The sequence below is a fragment of the Garra rufa genome, chromosome 16 (assembly GCF_049309525.1).
Source record: "Garra rufa chromosome 16, GarRuf1.0, whole genome shotgun sequence".
NCBI classification, from domain to species: Eukaryota; Metazoa; Chordata; class Actinopteri; order Cypriniformes; family Cyprinidae; genus Garra; species Garra rufa.
In genome coordinates, this window is record NC_133376.1 from 23573354 (window position 1) to 23598796 (window position 25443).

Below are 25443 nucleotides of genomic sequence, written 5' to 3' on the forward strand. Positions count from 1 at the left end.
ATATCAGTGGCGGCTACTGGTCTGTCAAATAGGGGAAGCTCATTTTCGGTCTACATCATAAAATTGTCTATTTATTTAAAAGTAAATTCTGCCCTACGTTCCTTTTCAAGAAAATGGTCTGTGACCCTGTCGTACCAACTAGGCGTCTTTTCCAGTGACTTTTCGTGTGCAGTTTCATATGAATGAATGATCTAAAAAAAATATTAAACTCTGTAAAAGTGAAACAAAGAATGTGGTGTATAATTGTATGAAATGTATGGTGAAAATCAAGCAATTTCGCCAAGCAAATATAAAGAAATAGGTTGCAGCAGTTTTTATTTCGACTGAACTTGAGAAATCCACGATGGGACTGAGCGTAGAGAGCGCGAACGAATAGCTTCAGCGATTCCTTATAGGACAAAATCGCTGTCAGTCAAAAGGACATGCAATCTTTCGACAGACCCTCCAATCATCACACAGAAGCTCAGCGTCCAGGCCAGCCCACTCCTCATTCACCCCCAGAGACGCTGAGCGTCCGTGGGCGGGACATAATCGCAGCGTTTATCCAATGACCGTCTAGTTTCAAAGCCCTGAAAAAAAACGTTCAAAGCAGCCCCATTGAAGTCAATGGACGCTGGGCTTCAATGGGGAAATGCACTGTGACGCTACGGGAATGTATGAGAAGAAAATCAAGTCAGCCGACCTGCTATATCTAACTGATTCTGAACGAATTCGTCTTTGAGATGAACGTTTTCTAACGCATTTTTAGTCAATAAAATGTTAATACAATAGTACGTAATTTGACCATTAATTTTGTGACATTATAGGGGAAGCTGAGCTTCCCTTGCAGTCTTAAAGAAATCGCCACTGATATATATATATATATATACATACACGGGTATCATATATGGTCCATTCTACAGAATTGGTTCAGAGTTGGAAACTTCTTAAAGGGTGTGTTTTTCCACAAATTTTGTTTGTATGCACATTGCATAATATCCATGGTACATATATATAGCCTATATAATTAGTTTTCAGAGGTAAATCAATAACAATTAGAGTTTTGACAGTATTTCAAGTGTGATTTATGTGATTTGTTGTATTTTGAATCCTATTTTTCTTTGTAAAGGGCAAAAAGTTAATCAAACTGATTTCAAAGTTAAGGATTCATCAGATTTTTTTTATATACACCAACCAAACACTATCATAGTATCTTAATTCAGTATAGTTTGTTTTTGATAAAAACATCCCACTTTTCGGTTTAGTAGTATTTAAGTTTAGTAGTATCTAAAATTGTCACTACTGAAACATTTGGTGGAGTTTCAGTAGTGACAATTTTAGATACTACTAAACTTTTGAACTTAGCTTAAAGTTGCTAATCAGCACATGGTTAGCTAGCATAGTTCTGAACACATATACAAACTAAATGGTATGGAGGAGTCCCCAAAAAAGTGTTTAATTATAGAAAAATGGTGTTTGGTAGTGGCATTCTTTAAAGTTACACACAGATTTTTCATACTTTTGAACACTTTTACCTCAAAATGATGGGACCTATCTATCAGCATGTAGCTCATAAATGTAGGGGTGTAGTTAAATTCAGTCTCAGTGTCACGTATGTGGTCTATCCTGTCTTCATGAACTCTAGCACACACATTCTGGACTGCAATCCCCATAAGCCACTGCACCAATCACTGCACACACCTGCTCCTCGTTTCCCTCTGCACTGATTGCTGCACACATCTGTTTCACATTGACTCTCATGCATTTAAGCCACTCACACACACAGCTCTTGGCGAAGTCTTATTGTTCCGTGTGGTCTTTATTTCCGAGCGTTTCTTCCCGAGTTTGTTTTCCCTGTGTTTTGATTCCTGGACTCCTCCCCGTGTTTGATTCTCGATGCCAGCCCCGACCTTTCTGCCTGTTTTTTGACGACGATTTCTGCCTGCCCCTTTGTGTTTGTTTTGTTGAATAAATGCTGCAAATGGATCCGAACGTCTCTGACCCTCCTTGTGACACTCAGCCAATGGACTAAAACAGTTTCAGTAATGACATAAAAATGCAGGACACATTTTTTACAGTTTAAATGCAGCTTCAAAAGGCTCTAAACGATAAGAAGGAAAGAAGGGATCATTTAGAGCCCTTTGAAGCTGCATTTAAACTGCATTTTGGAAGTTCAAACTCGGAGGCACCATAGAAGTCCATTATATGGAGAGAAATCCTGAAATGTTTTCCTCAAAAAACATAATTTCTTTACCAATGAAGAAAGAAAGACATAAACATCTTGGATAACAAGGGAGTGAGTACATTATCTGGAAATTTTTGTTCTGAAAGTGAACTACTCTTTTAAGCTTACTGATATTTTAAATATTATTGTGGATTTCAGTAGATAGTAAAAATATCTTAGTAAATAGAAATCATAGTAAAGATTTGAATACTTAAAGGCATTTTAAGTTTACACCACTTCTGTAGAATGGCCCATATAGGAGTAGACTGAAGTAAATTCAGGTAAATTGGTATAATTTTTTGCCATTGAGATTACTGGGAAAAATGTCGCAATCATCCTGAATATATATATTACAAATTTACCCAACATCAAAATTATGTTTAGTTTAGAAGATAATTTCTCAGTTTTAGGACAATAATATAAGCATAATTTGCTCAATGCATGCAGGTGGCTGTGCAAACACAGTGCCGTATGGGATGGGCCTCATAGCTTGTTACTTATTGGATGAATGTATAATAATTAATCTGCCAACAGTCTTACTCTGTGGCACTCTTCTTCTGAATTCCAAGAAATCACACATGCTTTACTCTCTCTTTACTTTCTCTTACACTCTTTTTCCAATCATGTATGTGCTTTGATAGATCATCATGCTGCTTCAACTTTACTTTCTGCATTTTTATAGAGGAGAACATGAGTAAGTTATTTTGAACAATTATTATTTGCACTTATTTGAGCATTTAGCATTTAAAGTTTCCATAGTATACTGTGTGCAGTTTAGTTTTTGTTAAGGATTTGCATAACCAAATGACTTATCTCTACATACTTTTCAAACAAATTTGCTTAATTTTGACTTTGACTATATAACTTTCAGTAGTCAAGGTGTAAAGTGGGTAAAGTTCAATATGTCAAAGTCCTTGACTTTTTACAAAGAGATTAACAAATGAAGGCATAACAGTGCAAGTTCACAGTTTAAATAAATAGCTATACTAACATCATATTCAAAACCTCCATGGAGTTTCTCAGTCCTTCAAATCATATGACTATTTCTAGTTGTAACAAGCAGGGTGTTTTATTGCTAATGGTTTATTTTCTTCTAACCATGGATCTCTTATCTTTAACAGAATAACATTTGTTGGACATTGGACAAGCATAGGAAGTGTTAAGAGCTGCTCCTGGTGCTCACTGGGTGTAACAGTCACTCCATGTGGTAGTTTTTTGAAGTGCCAGTGGAGGAGCTGTTACCTGCAGAGAGTCACATGTGACGGAAGCCGGAAGTGCTGTGCTTATCCTTTCTGGATGCCTTATCCTGCACATGGAACTGTATATTATAATGTATCTAATGCATCTGTATAAATTTACAAATAACATTTACATGATCATAATTGGTCATATAAAAACATGGTTTTTAAAAAATGGTCATTTGTGCATTTAGAAATAATTAGATACACTAAGATTTTTAATGTTTTTTTTTATAAAGTCTCATCTGCTCACTAAGCCTGCATTTATTTGATTCAAAGTACAGCACAAACAGTAAAATTCTGAAATATTTTTACTATTTAAAATGACTCTTTTCTATTCCAAAGCTGAATTTTATCATCATGACTCCAGTCACATGATCCCTTAGAAATCATTCTAATATTCTGATTTGCTGCTCGAAAAAAAACATTTATTATTATTATGTTGAAAACAGCTGAGTAGAAGTTTTCAGGTTTCTTTAATAAAAGGAAAGTTCAAAAGAACAGCATTTATCTGAAATAGAAATCTTTTTCTGTGTCACATTAGTATTATCACTTTTGATCAATTTAAAGAATGCTTGCTAAATAAAAGTATTCATTTCTATAATTTCTATAATATAATGTTACAAAAGCTTTTTATTTTAGGTAAATGCTGATCTTTGGCTCTTTCTATTCAAAGAATCCTGAAAAAATGTACTCAATGTTTTAAATATTGATGTTAATAATAATAACATGTTTGTTTTACAGCAAATCAGCATATTAGAATGATTTCTGAAGGATCATGTGACAATGAAGACTGGAGTAATGATGCTGAAAATTTAGATTTGATCACAGGAATAAATTACATTATAAGATATATTAAAATAGAAAACCGTAATTTTTGGATCAAATAAATGCAGGCTTGGTGAGCAGAAGCAACTTTAAAAAAATATTGCTGTTCAAAAACGTTTGACAAATAAAGTATTAATGTGAGCGCTTTGTTTGACGTAAAGCAACATCCATTACATCCGTTTGTATTGTGTAATTCAGTTAAAAGGTCTTTTTTTATTACCACTGGTGTCCACACGGGTTCACTATTGTATAATCAGTATTCTCTGTCAATTAATTTTAAAGTATTATGAACCCTTCACATTTTTTAACTTTTCGGATTTTTTTAAAGTGACAACTCTATTATATTTTATATACTCTATTATAGGCCTTATAGTTTTACATTTCTGAATAAATATTTTTACTTTTTTAAAATTCATTTTATATTAAATATCCTATGGGGCTTAAATATGTTTAGTAGTGTACTGAATCGTGTTTTACAGAACAGTAATAAAAAAATACTGACCAATAGAAAAACAGAAAACACCACGTTCAGAAATAACATAATTCATAAGAGCCACGTAGCCACTGGGTTCTGGTGTTGAATTGTTCTCTTATCTCTCGATTTCATTTCAGGAATGTATTTATTATGCGTGGTCCAATGCTACCGTCCTCATATTAATACATTAGGTAAACCTACATGAATAAATAAGTATGTTTGTTTTTGCAAAACTGAGGCTTTTATTATGAAGTACATACGTTTCCGCATGCAAAGCGCAGTAGGTTTAGATACAAGTACAAAGTTAAGAACGGATTAGAATAGAATTACTGCAACTACGTGGTCAATAGTCATAGAAGAGTGTTGCAACAGTCTCTGATACAGTCGAGGGGTTTGCCAGAGGGAAGTGCTGCATCAAGTCGTAACGTACGTAGAGGTGACTGTACAGGGGTGGGACAGTCAAAGTTTCGACAGAGGTTGCCTGGGTTTGCGGCGAGCGTTTGAAAGCAGAAGTCTTTTCCTTTCGAATTAGGATCGTCGTATAGCGACCATCATGTTCAGCTGGTCTAATAAAGAAGGAAAGAAAGACCCAGAACTTTTCCAAAACGTGTCGGAGGGGCTAAAGCGCCTCTACCGCACCAAACTCTTCCCTCTGGAGAACACCTATCATTTCCACGACTTCCATTCACCGGCTTTGGAAGATGCCGACTTTGACAACAAGCCCATGGTGCTGCTGGTGGGACAGTACTCGACCGGGAAGACCACCTTCATTAGGCATTTGATGGAGCAGGATTTCCCCGGGATGAGAATAGGCCCCGAGCCGACGACGGATTCCTTCATAGCGGTTATGTACGGTGAACAGGAAGGCATGATACCTGGCAATGCGCTCGTTGTGGATCCAAAAAAGCCTTTCCGTAAACTCAACGCCTTCGGAAACGCTTTCCTCAATAGGTAATACACCCATTTATCATGTAACATAAAGGGGCCATTGATGAAAAACTCAATTGTGACTGTATATGCAGTGACAGGTGTGGTGTGGGTTAAAATAAGGCTTGACTTATGTTTGTGAATCAGGAAATTGCGCTTAAGTACGTGTCACTATTGACTTTGAGATAGACTGCAGTTGCTGACACTCGAGCATCTCAATTATTTTGACCTCTGGCAAATGTTTGACACATGGACCAGTGAAAAATTGAGATTATCTAGGTTAAAACAGTTCTTGTGATTTTTGTTGATCACAAAAACAAGACATTCATGTAACCACAAGTAAAAAAGTTTGGAAGACAGTACAATTTTGAAATATTTTGCTATTCAAAATAACTGCTTTCTATTTGAATATATTTTATTTCAAAGGTAAATTTTAAGCATGATTACTTCAGTCACACGATCCTTCAGAAATCATTGTAATATTCTGATTTGCTTCTTGAAAAACATTTATTATTATTATAATGTTGGAAAACGGGTTTCAGGTTTCTTTGAAGAATAGAAAGTTCGGAAGAACAGCATTGATCTGAAATTGAAATCTTTTGCAACGTTATAAATGCCTTTATCATAACTTTCAGTCAATTTAAAGAATACTTGCTAAATAAAAGTATTAATTTTTATAATTTCATAAATTAAAGAAACTATACTGATGATACGCTTTTGAATGGTATAGTTTATAATGTAAAGAAAGCTTTATTTTTCAGATAAATGCTCATCTTTGGATCTGTTTTAAACAGATTTTCAACTGTTTTAAATATTGATGATATAATAATAAAAAATGTTTCTTTAACAGCAAATCAGCATATTGGAAAAATCTCTGAAGGATTGTGTGTAACTGAAGGAGTAACAATGCAGAAATTTTTGCTTTGATCACAGGAATAAATTACATTTTAAAATATATTATAGTTAAAATATAGAAAACAGTTATTTTAAATGGTAAAAATATTTCACAGTTTTACTGTGTTTGTTGTACCTAGGATCAAATAAATGCAGGCTTGGTGAGCAGAAAAACGTCTGTAAAAAACCTTAGAAATCTTACTGTTCAAAAACTTTTGACCGGTAGTCTACAATTAATTTGTTAGGGTTGCACTATTTGAGCTGAACAAAAAAAAAAAGAAAAAACAGAAACATGTGTATTTATAACATAATACTGTATAATAATAATAATCTGCAGTCTTTTATAAACAGTCATGATGGTCTAAATGAGTCCTCTCTGTTGTATGGTTTTTCCGTCACGTGGCTAAAAGTTGTTGCTTCATTGTATGTTGGTTGTCACACTGACTTTGGTAAACAGAATAGTGGTGAATAAAATAATAATAATCTGTATGATAATAGAATATTCTTTTAAGAAACAAATAATTTATAAGATTGTTCCTCATAGGTGTAAGTCTTTTTTACATATATAAATTGCATGGATGAACAAAAGGGACTTTACTGTATCCATTTGTTTTTAATTATGACCTCACACTAATTCAGTCATTATTCAGTTTCTAGAAAGCTGTGTCATAGTTTCCGTGTGTGTTAGATTGAGTCATGACATGCTAAGAGCGGGTGTCACACAGCCAGCTTGAGTTTGTCTTAAGCTGTTAGTCTGTTTGTCTTTAATTTACCTACTAGCACAGTTACAGTACATGAGGCAACACCTAACCAGGACATTTAGTCCACGTGCAGCACATGTGTGATGTTATGCGATGCCAGTCTGAACAACTTCCACATTCCCTGTAGAATAACTGTAGCAGATTTCTGGGTGGCGTCAGATGTTGTCTACTCAAGCGGATTGAAACAGGCTGGGATTACCAGCGCTCTGCCATATGCTTCTTTAAAAAAAAGTTCAAGGCTGATGTGGCAGAATTAAATATTTGGTCCCAAACAGAGAACCATAAAACCCACAACTTCATAATAATGGGATTTCGTTCTGAATATATTTCCCTTTTTTCCACTCATAGTGTTAGTCACGTGGTTATTTGTGGTCATTGTGAAATTATGGATTATAAAAGCAGTGTAAACTGCTTCCATTTTCAGACCTCTGCTGTGAATATTTCAAAATGTGAAACTCGCGTGAATATACAAATTTTAGAAGTTCCTTTGTTTTGCATAACAGGGAATTTGTCTCAATAGTGCACACTATTCAACTAATGTTTTACCAGTCAAAAGTTTTTGAACAGTTGGATTTTTAATGTTTTTTTTTCTTTTATTTGATCCAAAAAAAAACCATTTTGAAATATTTTTACTATTTAAAATAACTTTTTAAATATATTAAAAAAATTTGTTTATTCCTTTGATCAAAGCTAAATTTTCAGCACAAATACTCTAGTCTTCAATCTAACATGCTGATTTAAAAAAAAGTTAAGTACATTTTTATCAGGATTATTTGATGAATAGAAAGATCCAAAAATTAGTAATTAGCTTTTGTAACATACACTACCATTTAAAAGCTAAATAAATAATAGAAATTTGTTTTTTTTTAGCAAGGATGCTTTAAATTGATTAAAAGTAACAAAAAATACATTTTTTATAATGTTACAAAATATTTCTATTTCAAACACATGCTGTTCTGAACTTTCTATTAATCAAAGAAACCTGAAAAAAATATACTCAGCTGTTTTCAACATACTACTAATAAATGTTTCTTGAGCAGCAAATCAGAATATTATAATGATTTCTGAAGGATCATGTGACCGAAGTAAAGATACTAAAAATTCAGCTTTGAAGTCAAAGGAATAAATTACATTTTAATATATTCAAATAGAAAACAGATATTTTAAATAGTAAAACTATTTCACGTTTTTACAGATTTTGCTGTACTTTGAATCAAATAAATGCAGGCCTGGTGAGCAGTAAGACTTCTTTAAAAAACATTAAAAATCTTACTGTTCAAAAACTTTTGACTGTAAGTGTAATTCTGTACATGGCGTCCTCCATGAACTTTTTTGGCCTGGAAAAGGGTGTGTAAATTGTTTCAGTGTTACATGTTCTGTTCTCTGTCTCTTGCTAAATCTAATTTCTTAAAGTGTGTTATTGGATGACACAGAAGTGCGTTGTCAAACAGTAAGTACAATGAAATGTAATCATGAAGCCTCCTGTTTCTGAGTCACTTGTCTTGGCCTATATCAATGTTTTGCCCTTAAACAAGATTAAAAAAATAACAAAACCATAGCTTATGGAATATCATTAGTAAATGGTGCTTTTTTTGTTTTAAAGGAAAGCCTGTGTTCTAATCCTGTATGTCCGTGGGAAACAGCTTCACTCTAGTGGTTTCTATGCTTTATTAGGAGAGTTCTAGATGTAAGCGTCAGTCTTGTGACAGAGATTCGCAAATGCGTATTAGGTGGTTTGGCAGTGCTGTAGGCTGACAGGGAGAAAGACTGCTAATCACTGTAAACAATCCACATCTTTGTATAACCAAAGTTCATTTCGTGTTATTACAGAATAAGAGTGATGTTCTTGAGATTTCAGTTTCAGTCCCGGTCTCATGCTGACTGAAACGTTTATCTAGTTACACAAGGAAGTAAAATATTCCTACCGTTTTTAAAAAATTGAGCAACTGTTTTCGCCATGTGATTAAATATTAATATGTTTGCCAAGCATTTTTACTTTTGTTCTCCATAGTATTTTCACAACATAATGCAAAGAAAAAGGAGGAAGAGAGTGGTGTAATATTTTAGCTTCAAATCTCACCAAACCTGTTATGGTCTCTTCTGCTTTCCTTGTATGACATTCTCTCTCTCTCTCTCTCTCTCTCTCTCTCTCTCTCTCTCTCTCTCTCTGGCTATACTTACTACAAGAAAAAACAAAATTGAGAATGTACATGGTCAAGAGATTCTGCCGGTTTTTAAAGCATTTGTTAGGTCGAGGATTATAATAGATTTTAGGTATTATACAGCAATGAATGATGTTGAAACCTTTGTACAGCAGTGGTGTTATAATGATGCTGTTTGTAGTGTGGTGGAAGGAGAGGTGTGTTTTGATTTGTTGTTGAGCTAATTTATTTTTTTGAAATGAAAAAGTGATGTAATAAAGTTGTTTTGTTAAAAATCAAAAATCTCTCTCTCTCTCGCTCTCTCTCTCTCTCTCTCTCTGCATGCAGGTTTATGTGCGCTCAGTTAAACAACCCCGTCTTGGAGAGCATCAGTATCATCGATACTCCAGGCATCCTGTCAGGGGAAAAACAAAGGATCAGCAGAGGTCAGCAGGCTTGGGTGCTTTCTGGCTTGTTTTATTTTTACATACACATTACATTCCTAAGTGTGGGATCAATATGATTTTTAATATTTTTTTTACAGAAGTCGCTTCTGCTCATCAAGTCTGCATGTATTTGATCAAAAAATACAAAGAAAAACATGAATGTTGTGAAATATTATTACGATTTACAATAATGTTTTTTTTTTATTTTAATAAACTTCCTATGATCAAAGCAGAATTTTCAGCATCATTACTCCAGTCTTCAGTGTCACATGATGCTTTAGAAATCACTCCTAATATGCTAATTTATGATCAATGTTGGAAACAGTTATGCTGCTCAACGAATAAAAAGTTAAAAAGAACAGCATTTATTCAAAATAGAAATCTTTTCTAACAATATGAGTCTTTACTATCAGTTTTTAGCAATTTAACACATCCTTGCTGATTAAAACTTATTTTTAAACAAAGAAAGAAAGAAAATTACTGACCACAAAGTTTGAATGGTAGTGTATACTGTTACAAAAGATTCCTATTTTTAATAAATGCTGTTCTTTTTAACATTTCAGTAATCAAGAAAATCATTTAAAAAGTATCACAGGTTATAATAAATAAATATTTAAAATAATTTAAAATAGAAACAATATACGCTACCATTCGAAAGTTTGGGATCAGTACATTTTTTTTCTTACTTTTTTGAAAGAAAGTAATACTTTTATTCAGCAAGGATGTGTAAATTGATAAAACATGATCAAAGTAAAGACTTATATTGTTAGAAAAGATTTTAGAAATCAGGCAGCAACATTGATAATAAATCAGCATATTCAAATGATTTCTGAAGGATCACTGAAGACTGGAATAATGGCTGATTAAAATTCAGCTTTGCATCACAGAAATAAATTATATTTTAAAGTATATTAATAGAAAACCACTATTTTAAATTGCAATATTTCACAATGTTGCATTTTTTTCTATATTTTTGATCAAATAAATGCAGCCTTGATTAGCATAAGAAACTTCTTTAAAAATCATTAAAAATCTTACTCATCCCAAACTTTTGAACAGCAGTGTATTAATTCATTAATTAATTAACAATCGTCCACACTAACAATAATACTCTATTTTTATATTAAATTTGTTACTTTAAAATGTTAATGAAATCATTTCATTAGAATACATAAAATATCTCAAATAAAATTGTAGAGGAATTTAAATAATTAATAATACTTGTATCATTTTTTTCCTCATATCTATTAATTTGAGATCTTTTTTGTTTATAGTCCTGACATTTTTTGATTGATCATTTCTTACTGGAGTAAATACTTGCCCTTAACCATTCATTTATTTTAATACACTTTCTTCCTTGTCACTTCCCTTTCCTTTCCCATATTTAATTATAGGATTTATTATATGCACTCTGCTATGCACATCTTTGAAGTCTGACTCTTTAGTGTGAACTTATGTAAATTTTAGTTTTTGTTTTTGTGATGAAAAGCAAGTAAAACAAGTCTGACTTCCTTTCCTGCTCACTCTTTTGTGTAAACTCTGAAGTGGATTTTCTGTAATACAGGAATATCTGAATAACATTTCTCCACTAATACTGTGCTGTATTTCATCAAATGAAAATGTAACAGCATGTCAGAACTGTTCATGCACGTTTGTTCACTGTGCATAAATCCCCAATCTAAAAGCAGTTGAAACCTCCGGCCTAATGTTAATGTTAGTAGGGATAAAACTATTGTGCCAAAATAATCCTAACCACATTGTTCCCAGTTTCCTCTTTTAATACCACTGAAAAGGTTTTGTGGGTGGAGATGCGTCATCATATGCCTGGTAGCTTGTACTTTTTTTGTTGAGTTGTCCAATATTCCACACAGTCATTATTTCATAGTATGCTTGAACTCTATTCTCAGTGAGCTGTGAACAGGAAGAATCAGAAGGACATGCTGAGTTGGCCTGTGTCAACTCACTAGAGACTACAACTGTAGATACAGATAGCAACATCACAAAGAGACAGCTGTTAAGAAACTGAAATGTGCCATTGTTACAGGATGTGTCTCAAGAAGTCATGTGACCCTTTTGTCCCTTCCGGGCCCCACTGAGCCAGTAACCAGATACTGAGATCAAGGTGCCCTGCATACCATAGACACACAGCAGTCATGCTAGAGACCCTGAGGCTTCCTCACCGCTATAGTCCCAGCAGAGACAGAGCAGACTGTCCCGCAGTTGTGACTGTGTGGGATTAAGCATGAAAGGCTGTTTGAGCATTTCTGTCTGACTGCAGCTCAAACGGCTTTTGTGCCCCATGTGTTGCTGTGGGTTGCTGTTATGATGTCATTGTGTAGCTTGCGTCTACTATGGCAACTGGAGTTGGTCCGTGTGGGAAGGTGTGTTTACAGCAAATGGCTGGAAATGGGGTCATGAGCTGGAATCCAGTTCGAAATGTGGAACTAAAAGTTCCTGTGTGGTACAGGGTCATGTGACATTCTGCTCAGAAAATGTTTGCACTTTTCCCAGAAGCACCTCTCACTGACCTTCAGCTATTTGTTTTATTTCATTTCAATTTTTGATTGTAATATTTTTCACTGCCCACTGCATCTAATTATTTAATTAAATTTTTTGATTGTGATCGTTTTTCACTGCATCTAATTATTATTATTTAAATCATTTTTCACTGACCACTGCAGCTAATTATTTTAATTATTATTATTTTTTTATTGTGATGAAAATTTTTTTCGCTGACCACTGCAGCTAATTATTTTAATTATTTATTTATTTTGATTGATCATTTTTCACTGCATCTAATTATTATTATTTAAATTATTTTTCACTGACCACTGCAGCTAATTATTTTAATTAATATTTTTTTTATTGTGATAATTTTTCACTGCAGCTAATTATTTTATTTTATTTTTTGGATTGTGATCATTTTTCACTCTCCACTGCATGTAATTATTTTATTTTATTTTATTTTGTGATTGTGATCATTTTTCACTCCCTACTGCATGTAATTATTTTATTTTATTTTATTTTATTTTATTTTTTTGATTGTGATCATTTTTCACTGACCACTGAATCTAATTATTTAAAATATATATATATATTTTTTTATTGTGATAATTTTTCACTGCAGCTAATTATTTGATTTGATTTGATTGGGATCATTTTTCACTGCAGCTAATTATTTTTATTATTTTTTTTATTATTATTGTGAATATTTTTCACTCCCCACTGCATCTAATTGTTTTATTTTTTTACTGTGATCATTTTTCACTGACCACTGCAGCTATTTTAGTTTATTTTATTTTACTTTATTGTATTTTTTTTTTTTTTGACTGTGATCATTTTTCACTGACCACTGCAGCTATTTTAGTTTATTTTTTTGATTGTGATCATTTTTCACTGACCACTGCAGCTATTTGTTTTATAATTTTATTTTATTTTTGATTGTGATCATTTTTCACTGAACACTGCTGCTATTTTTTTTTTTTTTTAATGTGTTCATTTTTAAAATTTTCTTTCTAAATTTCATAAATGTTTTCCTGGGTCAGTAGTATCATGCTTTTTCAAAATGGAGTTGGTGTGTAGATTTTCAGTGCAACTTTCAAAAACAATTTATTTTGTGATCATTAAAAACGTATAGATTTTTGTTTTTGTGCATTTTTAATAATTTTAAATATTACAACTAAATGTAATAATTTAATAGTAATTTAAATGATTGCACTAATTTAAACCTTTATGTATTTTATTTCTTATCAGCCTCATAACTATGCCATATTTTCTTTAGTTCTATACAACCTTTTACTGTAACCTCATGTTATTTTTTTCTTTCTGCTTAAAGATTTTAAATTCAGCTGTCAAAAACAACAATTTATATCACTATTATTGTATTATTATCATTGTAGGTTAAAATAGTGTTTGTATTATTTATTATTTTCATTAATTTAAAAAGTTATACTTAAATATAATAGTTTTAAATAAATATAATTTAACTGATTTAATTTTCGTAATTTAACACTTTAAAATAACAATATTTATATTAACCTCATATTCATACAATTTGTATTTCTTATAGTTCTGAGAGTCTTATTTTGGTCAAAAGATCATTTGATGCAAATCTTTGAAGTTTACACTCCACTTGAGCCTAAAGTTGTTGTTTTCATTTGTCCTTTCTGCTTATAGTTTTTCTTAAATGTCCAAAAACCACAATTTAGATCATGATTTTTGTAGGTTAAAGAATCACCCTTTCTTTTCTAAAAAATATTTGTTAAATATGTTTACCTTTCCAGTACTGCCATAGGTTTTTTACTGAAAATAAATAGGTGCATAATGATGATAGGTGCCTTTCAGTTCCTCTACACCGGGGATTTCACAGGCAGCAGATCTCTTTCTCTCTGAATACAGGGCTTCATAGTGGCTGTTTACAGTGATCTGAATTCACTGAGATCAGATGACACTGTCACTAATCAAATCCATTATCTCTGACCTCCTTTTCTAAAATAAAGTATGTTGCATGCAGACTTCCTCTTTCCAGAGCTTTGATTTAGGGCCCAATCTAATGCACGTCTTTAACTTTCTAACTCTCATTTGCAGGCTATGACTTTGCAGCAGTTCTTGAGTGGTTTGCCGAACGAGTGGACAGAATCATCTTGCTCTTCGATGCCCACAAGCTGGACATTTCTGATGAGTTCTCAGAGGTGATCAAGGCCCTGAAAAACCATGAGGATAAGATGCGTGTGGTTCTGAACAAAGCTGACCAGATCAGCACCCAGCAGCTGATGAGGGTCTATGGTGCCCTCATGTGGTCACTGGGGAAGATCATCAACACCCCTGAGGTGGTCCGAGTGTACATCGGCTCATTCTGGGCTCAACCGCTTCTGATCGCAGATAACAGGAAACTGTTTGAAGCAGAGGAGCAGGACCTCTTCCGGGATATTCAGACTCTTCCCCGGAATGCAGCTCTGCGGAAACTCAATGATCTGATCAAAAGAGCACGTCTCGCTAAGGTGAAACTATGACATTTTTGCATGTTTACACTAGCATTCAAAACTAGTGCTGTCACACATTTTTTTTTTTTTTCTGAAATTAACCACAAATCATGACTGCCCTTGCCCTGTTAGAGTAATCATACAAAAATGCATGTTATTTTTTTCATTTAGTATTGACCTGAATAAGATATTTAACATAAAATACGTTTACATATAGTTCAAGAGAAAATAATAGTTTAATACCCTGTTCAAAAGTTTATATACACTTAATTCTTAACACTGTGTTGTTACTTGAATGATCCACAACTATTATTTATTTTTTTCCCCCAATGAGTGCCTTGTTTGTCCTGAACAGTTAAACTGCCTGCTGTTCTTCAGAAAAATCCTTCAGGTCCCACAATTTCTTTGTTTCTTTGTTCTGCATTTTTGACTGTATGATTTTGAGATCCATCTTTTCACACTGAGGACAAGTAAGGTACTCAAGCAAGATTCAAAAGCTCACTGATGCTTCAGAATGAAAAACGATGCATTAGGAGCCAGGGGGTGAAAACTTTTTGAAATTGAAGATCAGAGTAAATTTAACTTATTTTGTCTTCTGGAAAACATGTTAGCGTCTTCTGTAGATTCTAAAGAGCAGTACTAAATGAAAAAATACGATATTTAGGCAAAATAAGAAAAATGTTCATTCTGTTCAAATGTTTTCACCCCTGGCTCTTAATGCATTATGTTTCCTTTTGAACAATCAGTGAGTGTTTGAACCTTCTGTAATAGTTGCATATGAGTCCCTCAGTTGTCCTCAGTGCGAAAAGATGGATCTCAAAATGAAACAGTCATTGTTGGAAAGGGTTCAAGTAAACAAACGTGCTAAAAAAAAAAAAAAAAATTGTGGGACCTGGTGAATTTTTCTAAAGAACAGAAGGCAGTTTAACTGTTCAGGACAAACAAGGGATTCATGAACAACTATCACTAAACAAAAAAACAGCTGTGGATCATTCAGGAAACAACACAGTATTAAGAATCAAGTCTGTGTTAAACTTTTGAACGTCTTTTATGTCAAATCTTATTCAGGTCAGTTCTAAATAAAAAATAACGGTATAACGGCTGTCAGAACAGAAAAATACATCCATCAAGTTTTTTTCCCTTCTTGATTATGAGGGTTAAAGTTCATCATGTTGGTTTTTGAAAATGGATGTTTTTTATGAACTTTAAACCCCAATAAGTGTGTATTTTGGTTACAGATAAAGTTTCACTTCTTATTTTCATTTTATGAAATAACCTAATACTTGTGAGAAGTGTAGTTCTGACACGCTAAACTGCACAAATGCTATTTGTATTTAATTCAAGTCTGTTGAATGCTTTCCTTTTAGGTACATGCTTACATTATCAGCGCTCTGAAGAAAGATATGCCAAGTATGTTTGGCAAAGACTCAAAGAAGAAAGAGCTTATTAACAACTTGGGCACTATATATGAAAAGATTCAGAAAGAGCACAACATTTCACCAGGAGACTTTCCAAATTTAAAGAAAATGCAGGTATGAAGCTATTCATTTTTATCTAATAAATTCAAGTTCTATAAGGAAAAATGAAAACACCACAATGCGTTTTTTTGCAGGAGTTGCTAGCTGTTCAGGACTTCACCAAATTTCCTGTCTTTAAACCTAAATTGCTAGAGTCAGTGGAAGACATGTTAGGTAACGACATTGCCAAGCTCATGACGCTGGTTCGTAAGGAAGAAGCCGCCATGCCCAGCCAATCAGTGAAGGGTGGTGCGTTTGAGGGAACCATGAACGGGCCGTTCGGTCACGGATACGGAGAAGGTGCAGGTGAAGGTATCGATGAGCTGGAATGGATCGTAGGTCGTGATAAACCATCCTATGATGAAATCTTCTACACACTCTCGCCAATTAATGGAAAGGTGTCTGGTGCCACGGTTAAGAAGGAGATGGTGAAGTCCAAGCTGCCAAACACAGTGCTTGGAAAGATTTGGACTCTGGCAGATGTCGACAAAGACGGCTTCCTGGATGATGAAGAGTTTGCTCTTGCGAATCATCTGATCAAGGTAAAGCTCGAGGGGCATGAGCTTCCGGCCAAACTGCCTGCTCACCTTATTCCACCTTCCAAACGGCAGGAGCAGATTTGAAGAGCCGGCTTGAGTTGGTTGGATCGCAGTGGCTCTCAGCGACATTCCGAAACTGCCCAAGCCATATCTTCCAGCTTGTTTTGACCATTCAGTTGACTAACCAGTCTTAAGGAACTCGATTTATGTCTTAATCACAAATGCTTGGCTAAAAATGATTGGACTGAGAAGAGAAACCAAGAACTTATGTGCCAGTGAGAGACTTTTTTTCTTATTATTATTTTAATATGGCTTGGAAATGGATAAACCACTATGAGCACAGGAAGAATTGAAATTGATCGCTAAGTTCTATGGTACTGTGTAATGGGCATTTGATTAAGATTGTAAAGCAGCAGGCAAAAATGTGAAAATACTCAATATACGGTATGTAACTCCAAAATAGTGATTGCTGTTTTTTGCAAAACTTCTTTAACTTATTCTCTTTTCCTTTAGAGCTATTTTATCTGTTTTTTTGAGAACCATTTTCTTTTGATTTAATATTTCTAAAATATATATCATTATGTAATTTGTTATTTTGAGGGTGTATCTTTACTTTCCTTTGGGATCCTGTGATCTGAATTCCTCACCTTTATTTGAATGCAGCAATTACATTGACCAATAAAAGAGTTTTTTGTAAGCCGTGCTTCTAAGACTGCTTGATTTTTCTGCATTTAGAAACATTGCAAGGTGTTGCGTGACCTTTAGAAATAAACGCCACCATTGACAGTTGTGAAAGATGCACATTTATCTGTCATCTGAGTGGTGACAGAAAACTATGTACTTGCATCGATGGAGCTGTTGAGTTTGAGTGGAAAAGGTCTGATTTAGAATGTTAGTAATGCAAAGCGTCGTATTTCTTTCTGCTTATCAAGTTATGTTGAGGCATGTTGGGGTGCTGTACTTTTACAGAGTTTGGTTTCCTGGCAGCTATTGGGAGTTAATCACTGATCACTTTTTTCTTCTTCTTACGCAGTTGGCTTACTTTCTAGGTTTGGTGTAATGTGAACCCTCTCACAATGCATTTTTTAGCGGAAAAGAAAAAAGACCGCCTGTGTTCAGATCAAAGTTTTCTTGAATATGCCTAAAATATTTGTTTACGTTATATAAAGATAAGATGCATTTCAAGATGTCTCAAAAGTTTAAGATCAGTAAGATTTTTTTTTTAAGAAGTTAATGCTTTTATTGAGCAAGAAAGCATTTAATTGATTGTGACAGTAGAGACTTCATCACTAAAAATATATATAAGTAAAAGCTGAATCAGCATATGTGACCCTGGACCACAAAGCCAGTCTTAAGTAGCAGGGGTATATTTGTAGCAATAGCCAAAAATACATTGTATGGGTCAAAATTATTGATGTTTCTTTTATGCAAAAATCATCAGGATATTAAGTAATGATCATGTTTCATGAAAATATTTTGATAATTTATTACCATAAATGTATCAAAACTTAATTTTTGATTAGTAATATGCTTTGCTAAGAACTTCTTTTGGACAACTAAAGGCGATTTTCTCAATATTTCTATTTTTTTGCACCGTCAGATTCCAGATTTTCAAATAGTTGTAATAAACCATACATCAATGGAAAGCTTATTTATTCAGCTTTCAGATGATGTATAAATCTCAATTAAAAAAAAAAAAAGACCCGTATTACTGCTAAAAATTCAGCTTTGACATAACAGGAATAAATGAATAAATGTAATTTGACAAACATTTGAACAGTCCTCAACTTAATATAAAAAAACTTCGTTTTGGCAGTGATATGTGCATGTAATATCAGCTTATATCAGAGTCAGAAATTAATTTTCCCTTTAAAGGACAATATTTGCCCCAAGGAATTTATTTCCAGGGACGTTTTTTTACCTAACTGAGGGCACTTTTTTAATGTATTATCATCACCATACTATGTTGTCTTTAAACTGTTGTCAGCGTAGACTGTTTAAAATTGTAGGCTGTCTAAATTATACATGTAAAACAATCATTATTGTAGGTTATTCCTCTTTATGTTGTAGTAAGGATTATTAATATCGATATAGAAAACAATATAAAAACGTTTTTGTTTTGTAATGTTACCTGCGTTTTGGGCACATTCTGGCTTCACAGACAAACATGTCGGTCTATGCCGTTAGTCCAGTCTAAACGCCTGTTATAATCACTGAAACTACGAAATTAATATTTTATTGACATCGTATCTGCACTGTTATTATGAGGGAACTCGCGAGCGTCAGCGCTAACTAATCTAAGCGCCTCTGATTGGCCAATGTATTCCTATATTCAACGGAAACGCGTTTGATTGGTTAAAAGGCTCACGCTGCAGAGAACAGCACATAAAAGCGAGCTGATGCAGTTTGAACGAATCTAAATGTAATTCCGCGGTTTGACACTTTAATACATTGTTTAGTTGTGCAGGGACATTTTTTGTCTTTTTGTCGTGAATTTATGGGGTATTTTTGTTCATTTTGGTGGCATTTTTGCCCTAAGACCTCGTTAATTTTCAACCCTGCTTAAAATACAGTACATATTTTAATAAACGCTGTTCTTTTAAATTATTCAACAAAGAATATGCATATTAGAATGATTTTTGAAGGATGTGACACTAAAGTAAGGGCTGCTTTGCCATCACAGGAACAAATTAATAAATGTAATTTGACAAACATTTGAACAGTACTTAATATATACTACTTTGTTTTAGCAGTGATATGTGCATTTCATTATCACCTTATACAATTAGCATACATCCTGCCCGATAAAAACCTCAGTCTACCTCCGTTTGAACTTTCTCATTGCCATTTCTCATTTAATGCATTTTGCTTTCACAACACACTTTGCAGGAAGGTGTTAAAGTTCCCAGTAATGTCCTAAGTGACAGTAAGAATGCAAATGTGAAGGGTTTAAAATTACCACCATCAGCTCACATGTGCTTAATCTTAAATTAAAACAGCTTTGTTAGATAAGGATAAGGTGTGAAGGCCTAGTTGCATTGTGAGGGACACTAACATGCAATTCACAGCTTTTTAAATTGCTTATATCCATATAATTTGTTAGACCTGACCTGTTTAGCACCTCCTTCTTACTGACACAGTAACATAAACCCTTCTATTAGAGATGCTGGTTAATCACAGCCATGTGTAAAAGGGTGATGCATCTTTAGAAGAGGTGCGACTAAAAAGCAATGACTCAGATTTCTCGCAGGGAATTGCTTCCCTGCTCTGTGCATGTTTATGAGTATGTAAACGATCAACTACTGGTCATGTTGTTTATTTTAAACTGCCCATTCGAAATAACCAAATGAATAATAAGCAAATTAGGTCCCTACCCCATGATGTATGTCACCATGTTAATCTTAGTTCCCAGTTGAACAGAATATGTGACCCTGGATCAAGTAGCAAAGGTATTTGTAGCAATAGCCAAAAATACATTGTATGGGTCAAAATTATGCCAAAAATCATTAGGATAATAAGATCATGTTCCATGAAGATATTTTGTACATTTCCTATCATACTTTAAAAGTTAATTTTTGGTTAGTAATTGCACGGCTTAGAATTGAATTCGGACAACTTTACAGGCAATTTTGTTTAGTATTTTGTTTTTTGCACCTTCAGATTCCAGATTTTCAAATAATTGTATCTTGGCCAAATATTGTTCTATCCTAACAAACCATTCATTAACGGAAAGCTTATTTATTCATGTATAAGTCTTACTTATGATGTGTGAACCTCCTCATGACTGGTTTGTGGTCCAGGGTCACACATGTGAAATGAAATAAAACCAGACATTCAAAAGAACTAAACTGATTTATTGAACATTTTCCAACCGCAGCTGAAGCTGAGTACATAATGACTGTGTTGTTTGCACTCATTTCCATTCCAGTAGGTGCTTAAATAGTTTTTTTGTTTGTCCAACTCCTCTGTGTTTGTTTTAGGAACACAGTGCACAGTCACAGAAAGAACAAGGAAAGGAAACCAGCATCGAACAAACCCTCAAGTCTCATTGTGCAAGGATATCCCAGGTCCTTTGAGGGACAGGACTTCCTTTTTAGTGTTGACTGAGCGGCTTGAGAAGTAGTGCAAGTGACAGCACCTTTTCTGTTCTTCATATTAGACGGCTTAGTTGTAACCTCTTTAACATTAGCCTCAAAAAAATCTAAATTAGCAAGAAATTAAGTCAGAAGTGTCCTCTTGGCCAAGTTGGTGGTCTGTGTAGTTTTAGGTGTGAGAGTCTTCATTTAGCAGCAATACTGAGTTGATTTTAAAGAGGCATCAGTCTGGAGGTATGTGAGGTGATCTATGTGTCATACTCATTTTCGAGGGTCTTTTCATCCGAACATGTCCTGGGATGCATAGGTTATGTAGAGGAAGCCATCGGGGTCTCTGAACTGTGAGTAAACTTCTCCCATGCTGGATGACAAACAGGACATGTTCTTTCCTGAGATCAGTAAGTACAGAGCTTGAGATGCCTCTAGCGCTATCTTACTTCTGAAAGAGAAAATGCGAGACAGGAAGTTGGCATTACTGAAAAGAATTGCTTGAAACTGCCTCAAACTTCAGGCGGTGCCTCACATAGATTTCCAGTGGCAGAGCAGCATAGGTATGATTCACTGTTCCTACAACACATTCACACTGACTCAACAAAACAAGCCATGACTCATTTTCTTCTGAGCTGCCAAACACTGACACATACAGCTAAAACTGCATCATATAATTGAAAGAGAGAATCTACGCACCTGAGCAGACTGAGGAACTGTCCTAATATCAGCTCGTGTGGGACAAGAAATTTGGTTTTGTCCAGAAGGGGAAGCTTTTTCTCCCGAAGGTATCGCTCCACAATGACCTAGAATACAAAACAAAATTTCTTAAAGTTCACTTCCAAAATAAAAATGTCCTGATAATTTACTCACCCCATGTCATTCAAGATGTTCATGTCTTTCTTTTTTCAGTCGCAAAGAAATTCATTTTTTTTGAGGAAAACTTTCCAGGATTTTTCTCTATATAGTGGACTTCAGTGATGCTCAATGGATTAAAAGTAAAAATGCAGTTTCAGTGCAGCTTCAAAAGGGGAGTTGAAGAATAAGGGTCTTATCTAATGAAATGATTGGTTATTTTTTTAAAAATTACCAATTTATATACTTTTTACCTCAAATGCTTGCCTTGTCTAGCTCTGCGATGCGCATGTGTACTCTGTGCACTCTGGTTTAATACAGTTAAAGGGATGGTTCGGAGTAAAATTGACTTCATTGCTATGCACTCCGAAGCCCATGTAAATACCCCATCCGAAGTTTTTTTTTCGAATTGCTTGTTACAGGAGTGAATGGTACATGTGATGTATCTCGTAAATTGCACCACTAAACGTGCAAGTAATCTTACCAAACTTGTACAGTAGTGTAAATAGGGTATGTACTCACAAAACGCTGCATCAGAACATTTGTAAGTCCACCATGAGTGTTTTAAAAACACGTTTTACCCGAGAACTACTAGTCTCAGAAACTACAAGTCGATGTCTTTTTCCTGGTTTGAAAAAACCACGTAAAAGTCCTCCTACTACATCTGTGTGCATGTCAACTTGTAGGAGGACTTTTACGTGCTTTTTTCAAACCATGGAAGTGACGTCGACGTGTCGCCATTTGTAGTTTTTGAGACTAGTAGGGATCGGCTAAAACGTGTTTTTAAAACACTCATGGTGGACTTACAAATGTTCTGATGCAGCGTTTTGTGAGTACATAACCTATTTACACTACTGTACAAGTTTGGTAAGATTACTTGCACGTTTAGTGGTGCAATTTACGAGATACATCACATGTACCATTCACTCCTGTAACAAGCAATTCGAAAAACTCTAATATCTCCATAAATGTTCGACTAAGGTAAAAAAAACTTCGGATGGGGTATTTACATGGGCTTCGGAGTGCATAGCAATGAAGTCAATTCTACTCCGAACCATCCCTTTAAGATATGTCGAAAAACTCTCATCTCATTTTCATCACAAAAAAAGGAAAAACAGCGATGTAGAATGATTTTGAAGTTGGAGGAGAGAATGAGATGGGAGTTTTTTTTTTTACATACCCTGTCTTGACTGTATGAGTACGTGAAACTGTATAAATATATTTTTTAAAGAAAATTACAGATGTTATTCCTCGGCTGGGATCGTTTAGAGCCCTTTGAAGATGCACTGAAACTGCATTTTTAACCTTCAATCTATTGAGCATAATTGAAGTCCACTATATGGAGAACAATTTTGGAATGTTTTCCTCAAAAAACTTTTATTTGCGACTGAAGATAGAAAGACATGAATATCTTGGATGGCATGGGGGTGAGTAAATAAAAGGAAATGTTTATTCTGGAAGTGGAGCAATAATTCGAGTATAAATACAGCTGTTGTTTCATTTTTCTTAAAACATTCCATATTAAAAAAAAGGTATCTCACCGGTAATTTGTTGGGGAACTTAGACCGAATAGTGCAGACTTCATCTTTTCTTGTTGCTGCAATTAGAACAACAAAATTTTAGTTACTTTTCTGAGAATGGAAAATCATTTTGCTTAAACTTATTATATAACCACAAGAATAAAAAAAAACTGACACACACACAAAAATCCAATCAAATCTTAATAACTTTAACGTGAAAATAAGCCAGTGGGTGAAACTTCCGGTTTATTAGCTGCTGAGAAGAATAACAAAGTGCAAACAGTAAAATTGTTTGCACTACAAACCAGTGTGCTCATAATTAAGAAAATGCATTAAAATAATATAGTAAGACACACCAGTTTGCAATATCAAGCAGCAAAACGAACTGTTTTGTATGCTAAAAGTAGATGGATGCAGATGAGACGGAAGCCACACTCATAACATTTACAAATGTCTGCGCCCACTCTTACGGCAGAAAAAGTGGATTATGAAAAATAAAACAAATGTACAAGAGTATTGCCTTTACTTTAAAAATCTGTTTTAATACATTAATAGACTACTCAAAACGTTTAGAATAAAACTAATTTAATTCAGAAATAAATATACAATCCAAAAAAATACAATCCAAAAAAGTAACGTAGAGGAATTAGTAAATAAAATATTGAATGTTGATGTCGTCAACCTACCTAAGCACTTCCTTTGCTTGAAAGGCGTAATTTCCATCGATTTCTCGTAGGGAGGCATTCTGATTTGAGTTTGTCGAGCCTGGAGACCTGTACGATGGTGAGGTGTGAGGAGGCTGTGCCCGGCCTGACGAAGTGCCTACGGGTGGAGGTCGTCCTAAATGCCTGCTTTCTGCTCGCAGGGTTCGGCCTTTATACTGGTGTGTGTGCGTGTGTGTAGGGGGGAGGACAGTCTGACTCTGAGGTGTGAAAAGATGAGAAGTGCTTACGCTAATTAAAGACCTTGTGATGATATTGGGATATGAACTGTTACATAAGCTCTTCAAAACCTCTTCAGAGCCTCTGGTGTCCTTGCGCTCGATCAATAATGAACTGGTCGGTGTAAATGAGCAAAACATCCACAGACAGCGGTTATTTGAAGTTCAGCTCCGTTTTTTTTTTTCTGAAGTGAGTGCCATGACAGCTTAATTACGAATCACGGCTTTCGTTTGTGTAACACCAGAGTGAACAACAGACGTGACAGACGTGAGAAACGGAGTTCCCTAAACTCAACTAACGGGACAAAAACAAGCATAGGCCTATGGCATGTGCTGCATATTCAAGTAAAGCGTTTATGCCGCAGGGTGTGACAGTTTGAATACATTCTTTGTTTTGAAAAATAGAATAAATCACAGGGTTTTAGTGGAAAATAGTAAAAAACAGCTTTGAATTCACAGGAATAAATAAATTTAAAAATAGGCCTATATTAAAATAGAAAACAATTATTTTAAATAGTAAAAAATATTTCACAATTTTACTGTTTTTACTGTACTTCAAATAAATGCAGGCTTGTTGAGCAGAAGAAACATTCAAAATCTTACCATTCAAAAACTTTTGACTGACAGGCTAACCAAAATATTAAAACAATTGTTTTGGCTTTCTGAAAATGTCTTACTTTATGTTCTGAAGAAGAAAGAAAGTCATGGTTAGTTCTGGAATGACTCGAGGTTGAGTAAATAATGACAGAATTGTAATTTTTGGGTGAAATGTCCCTTGTGTTTTTGTGATAGATGGCTGAGCCCCAAACACAATGAGGTTAGTATGATGTTACGGACTGCATAACCATAGTGAAACAGAGCCCAGGCGCCTCAGAGTTTGGAACAAAAGCCAGTTTTTCCACTTACCCTAAGGCCCATCCTCACCATGCCCCCATTCTCAATGAGGTCAGAGAGATATGAAATAAACAGTGTATGTTATGTGCCTGATGGACATTATATGAAACAATAACAAGGCCAAGATAACAACAGGGTCTGACATATTAGTTTAAACAAAACTCTTTCAACATATTTTTACACCTCTCTGGCTTAACTACG

The 25443-nt window shown here is 34.4% G+C and overlaps 2 protein-coding genes across 2 annotated transcripts; one reads left to right on the forward strand and one right to left on the reverse strand.

The window, feature by feature from the left end:
* Nucleotides 1-5020: 5020 nt before the first annotated feature.
* On the forward strand, nt 5021-17648 carry ehd1a (EH-domain containing 1a). Its single transcript, XM_073820452.1, has 5 exons — nt 5021-5695; nt 9816-9913; nt 14501-14913; nt 16263-16427; nt 16508-17648. Exons 1-5 carry the CDS (start codon nt 5298-5300, stop codon nt 17033-17035), a joined length of 1602 nt encoding a protein of 533 aa, XP_073676553.1. The 5' UTR covers nt 5021-5297; the 3' UTR covers nt 17036-17648.
* A 3181-nt stretch (nt 17649-20829) lies between these two features.
* On the reverse strand, nt 20830-24275 carry map1lc3cl (microtubule-associated protein 1 light chain 3 gamma, like). Its single transcript, XM_073821037.1, has 4 exons — nt 24095-24275; nt 23430-23485; nt 21733-21839; nt 20830-21484 (listed from the first exon to the last, which is right to left on the reverse strand). Exons 1-4 carry the CDS (start codon nt 24150-24152, stop codon nt 21325-21327), a joined length of 381 nt encoding a protein of 126 aa, XP_073677138.1. The 5' UTR covers nt 24153-24275; the 3' UTR covers nt 20830-21324.
* Between the last annotated feature and the right edge of the window lie 1168 nt (nt 24276-25443).

Excerpts from the sequence above, each read along its gene's own strand:
- map1lc3cl (XM_073821037.1), bottom strand. The coding sequence starts at position 24,152 with ATGCCTCCCTACGAGAAATCGATGGAAATTACGCCTTTCAAGCAAAGG. Across the intron at positions 23,486-24,094 it reads CAAGCAAAGGAAGTGCTTAG|CAACAAGAAAAGATGAAGTC; the intron begins GTAGGTTGACGA and ends TTCTAATTGCAG. Across the intron at positions 21,485-21,732 it reads CAGTTCCTCAGTCTGCTCAG|AAGTAAGATAGCGCTAGAGG; the intron begins GTGCGTAGATTC and ends TTTCTCTTTCAG.
- ehd1a (XM_073820452.1), top strand. The coding sequence starts at position 5,298 with ATGTTCAGCTGGTCTAATAAAGAAGGAAAGAAAGACCCAGAACTTTTC. Across the intron at positions 9,914-14,500 it reads AAAACAAAGGATCAGCAGAG|GCTATGACTTTGCAGCAGTT; the intron begins GTCAGCAGGCTT and ends TCTCATTTGCAG. Across the intron at positions 16,428-16,507 it reads CAAATTTAAAGAAAATGCAG|GAGTTGCTAGCTGTTCAGGA; the intron begins GTATGAAGCTAT and ends GTTTTTTTGCAG.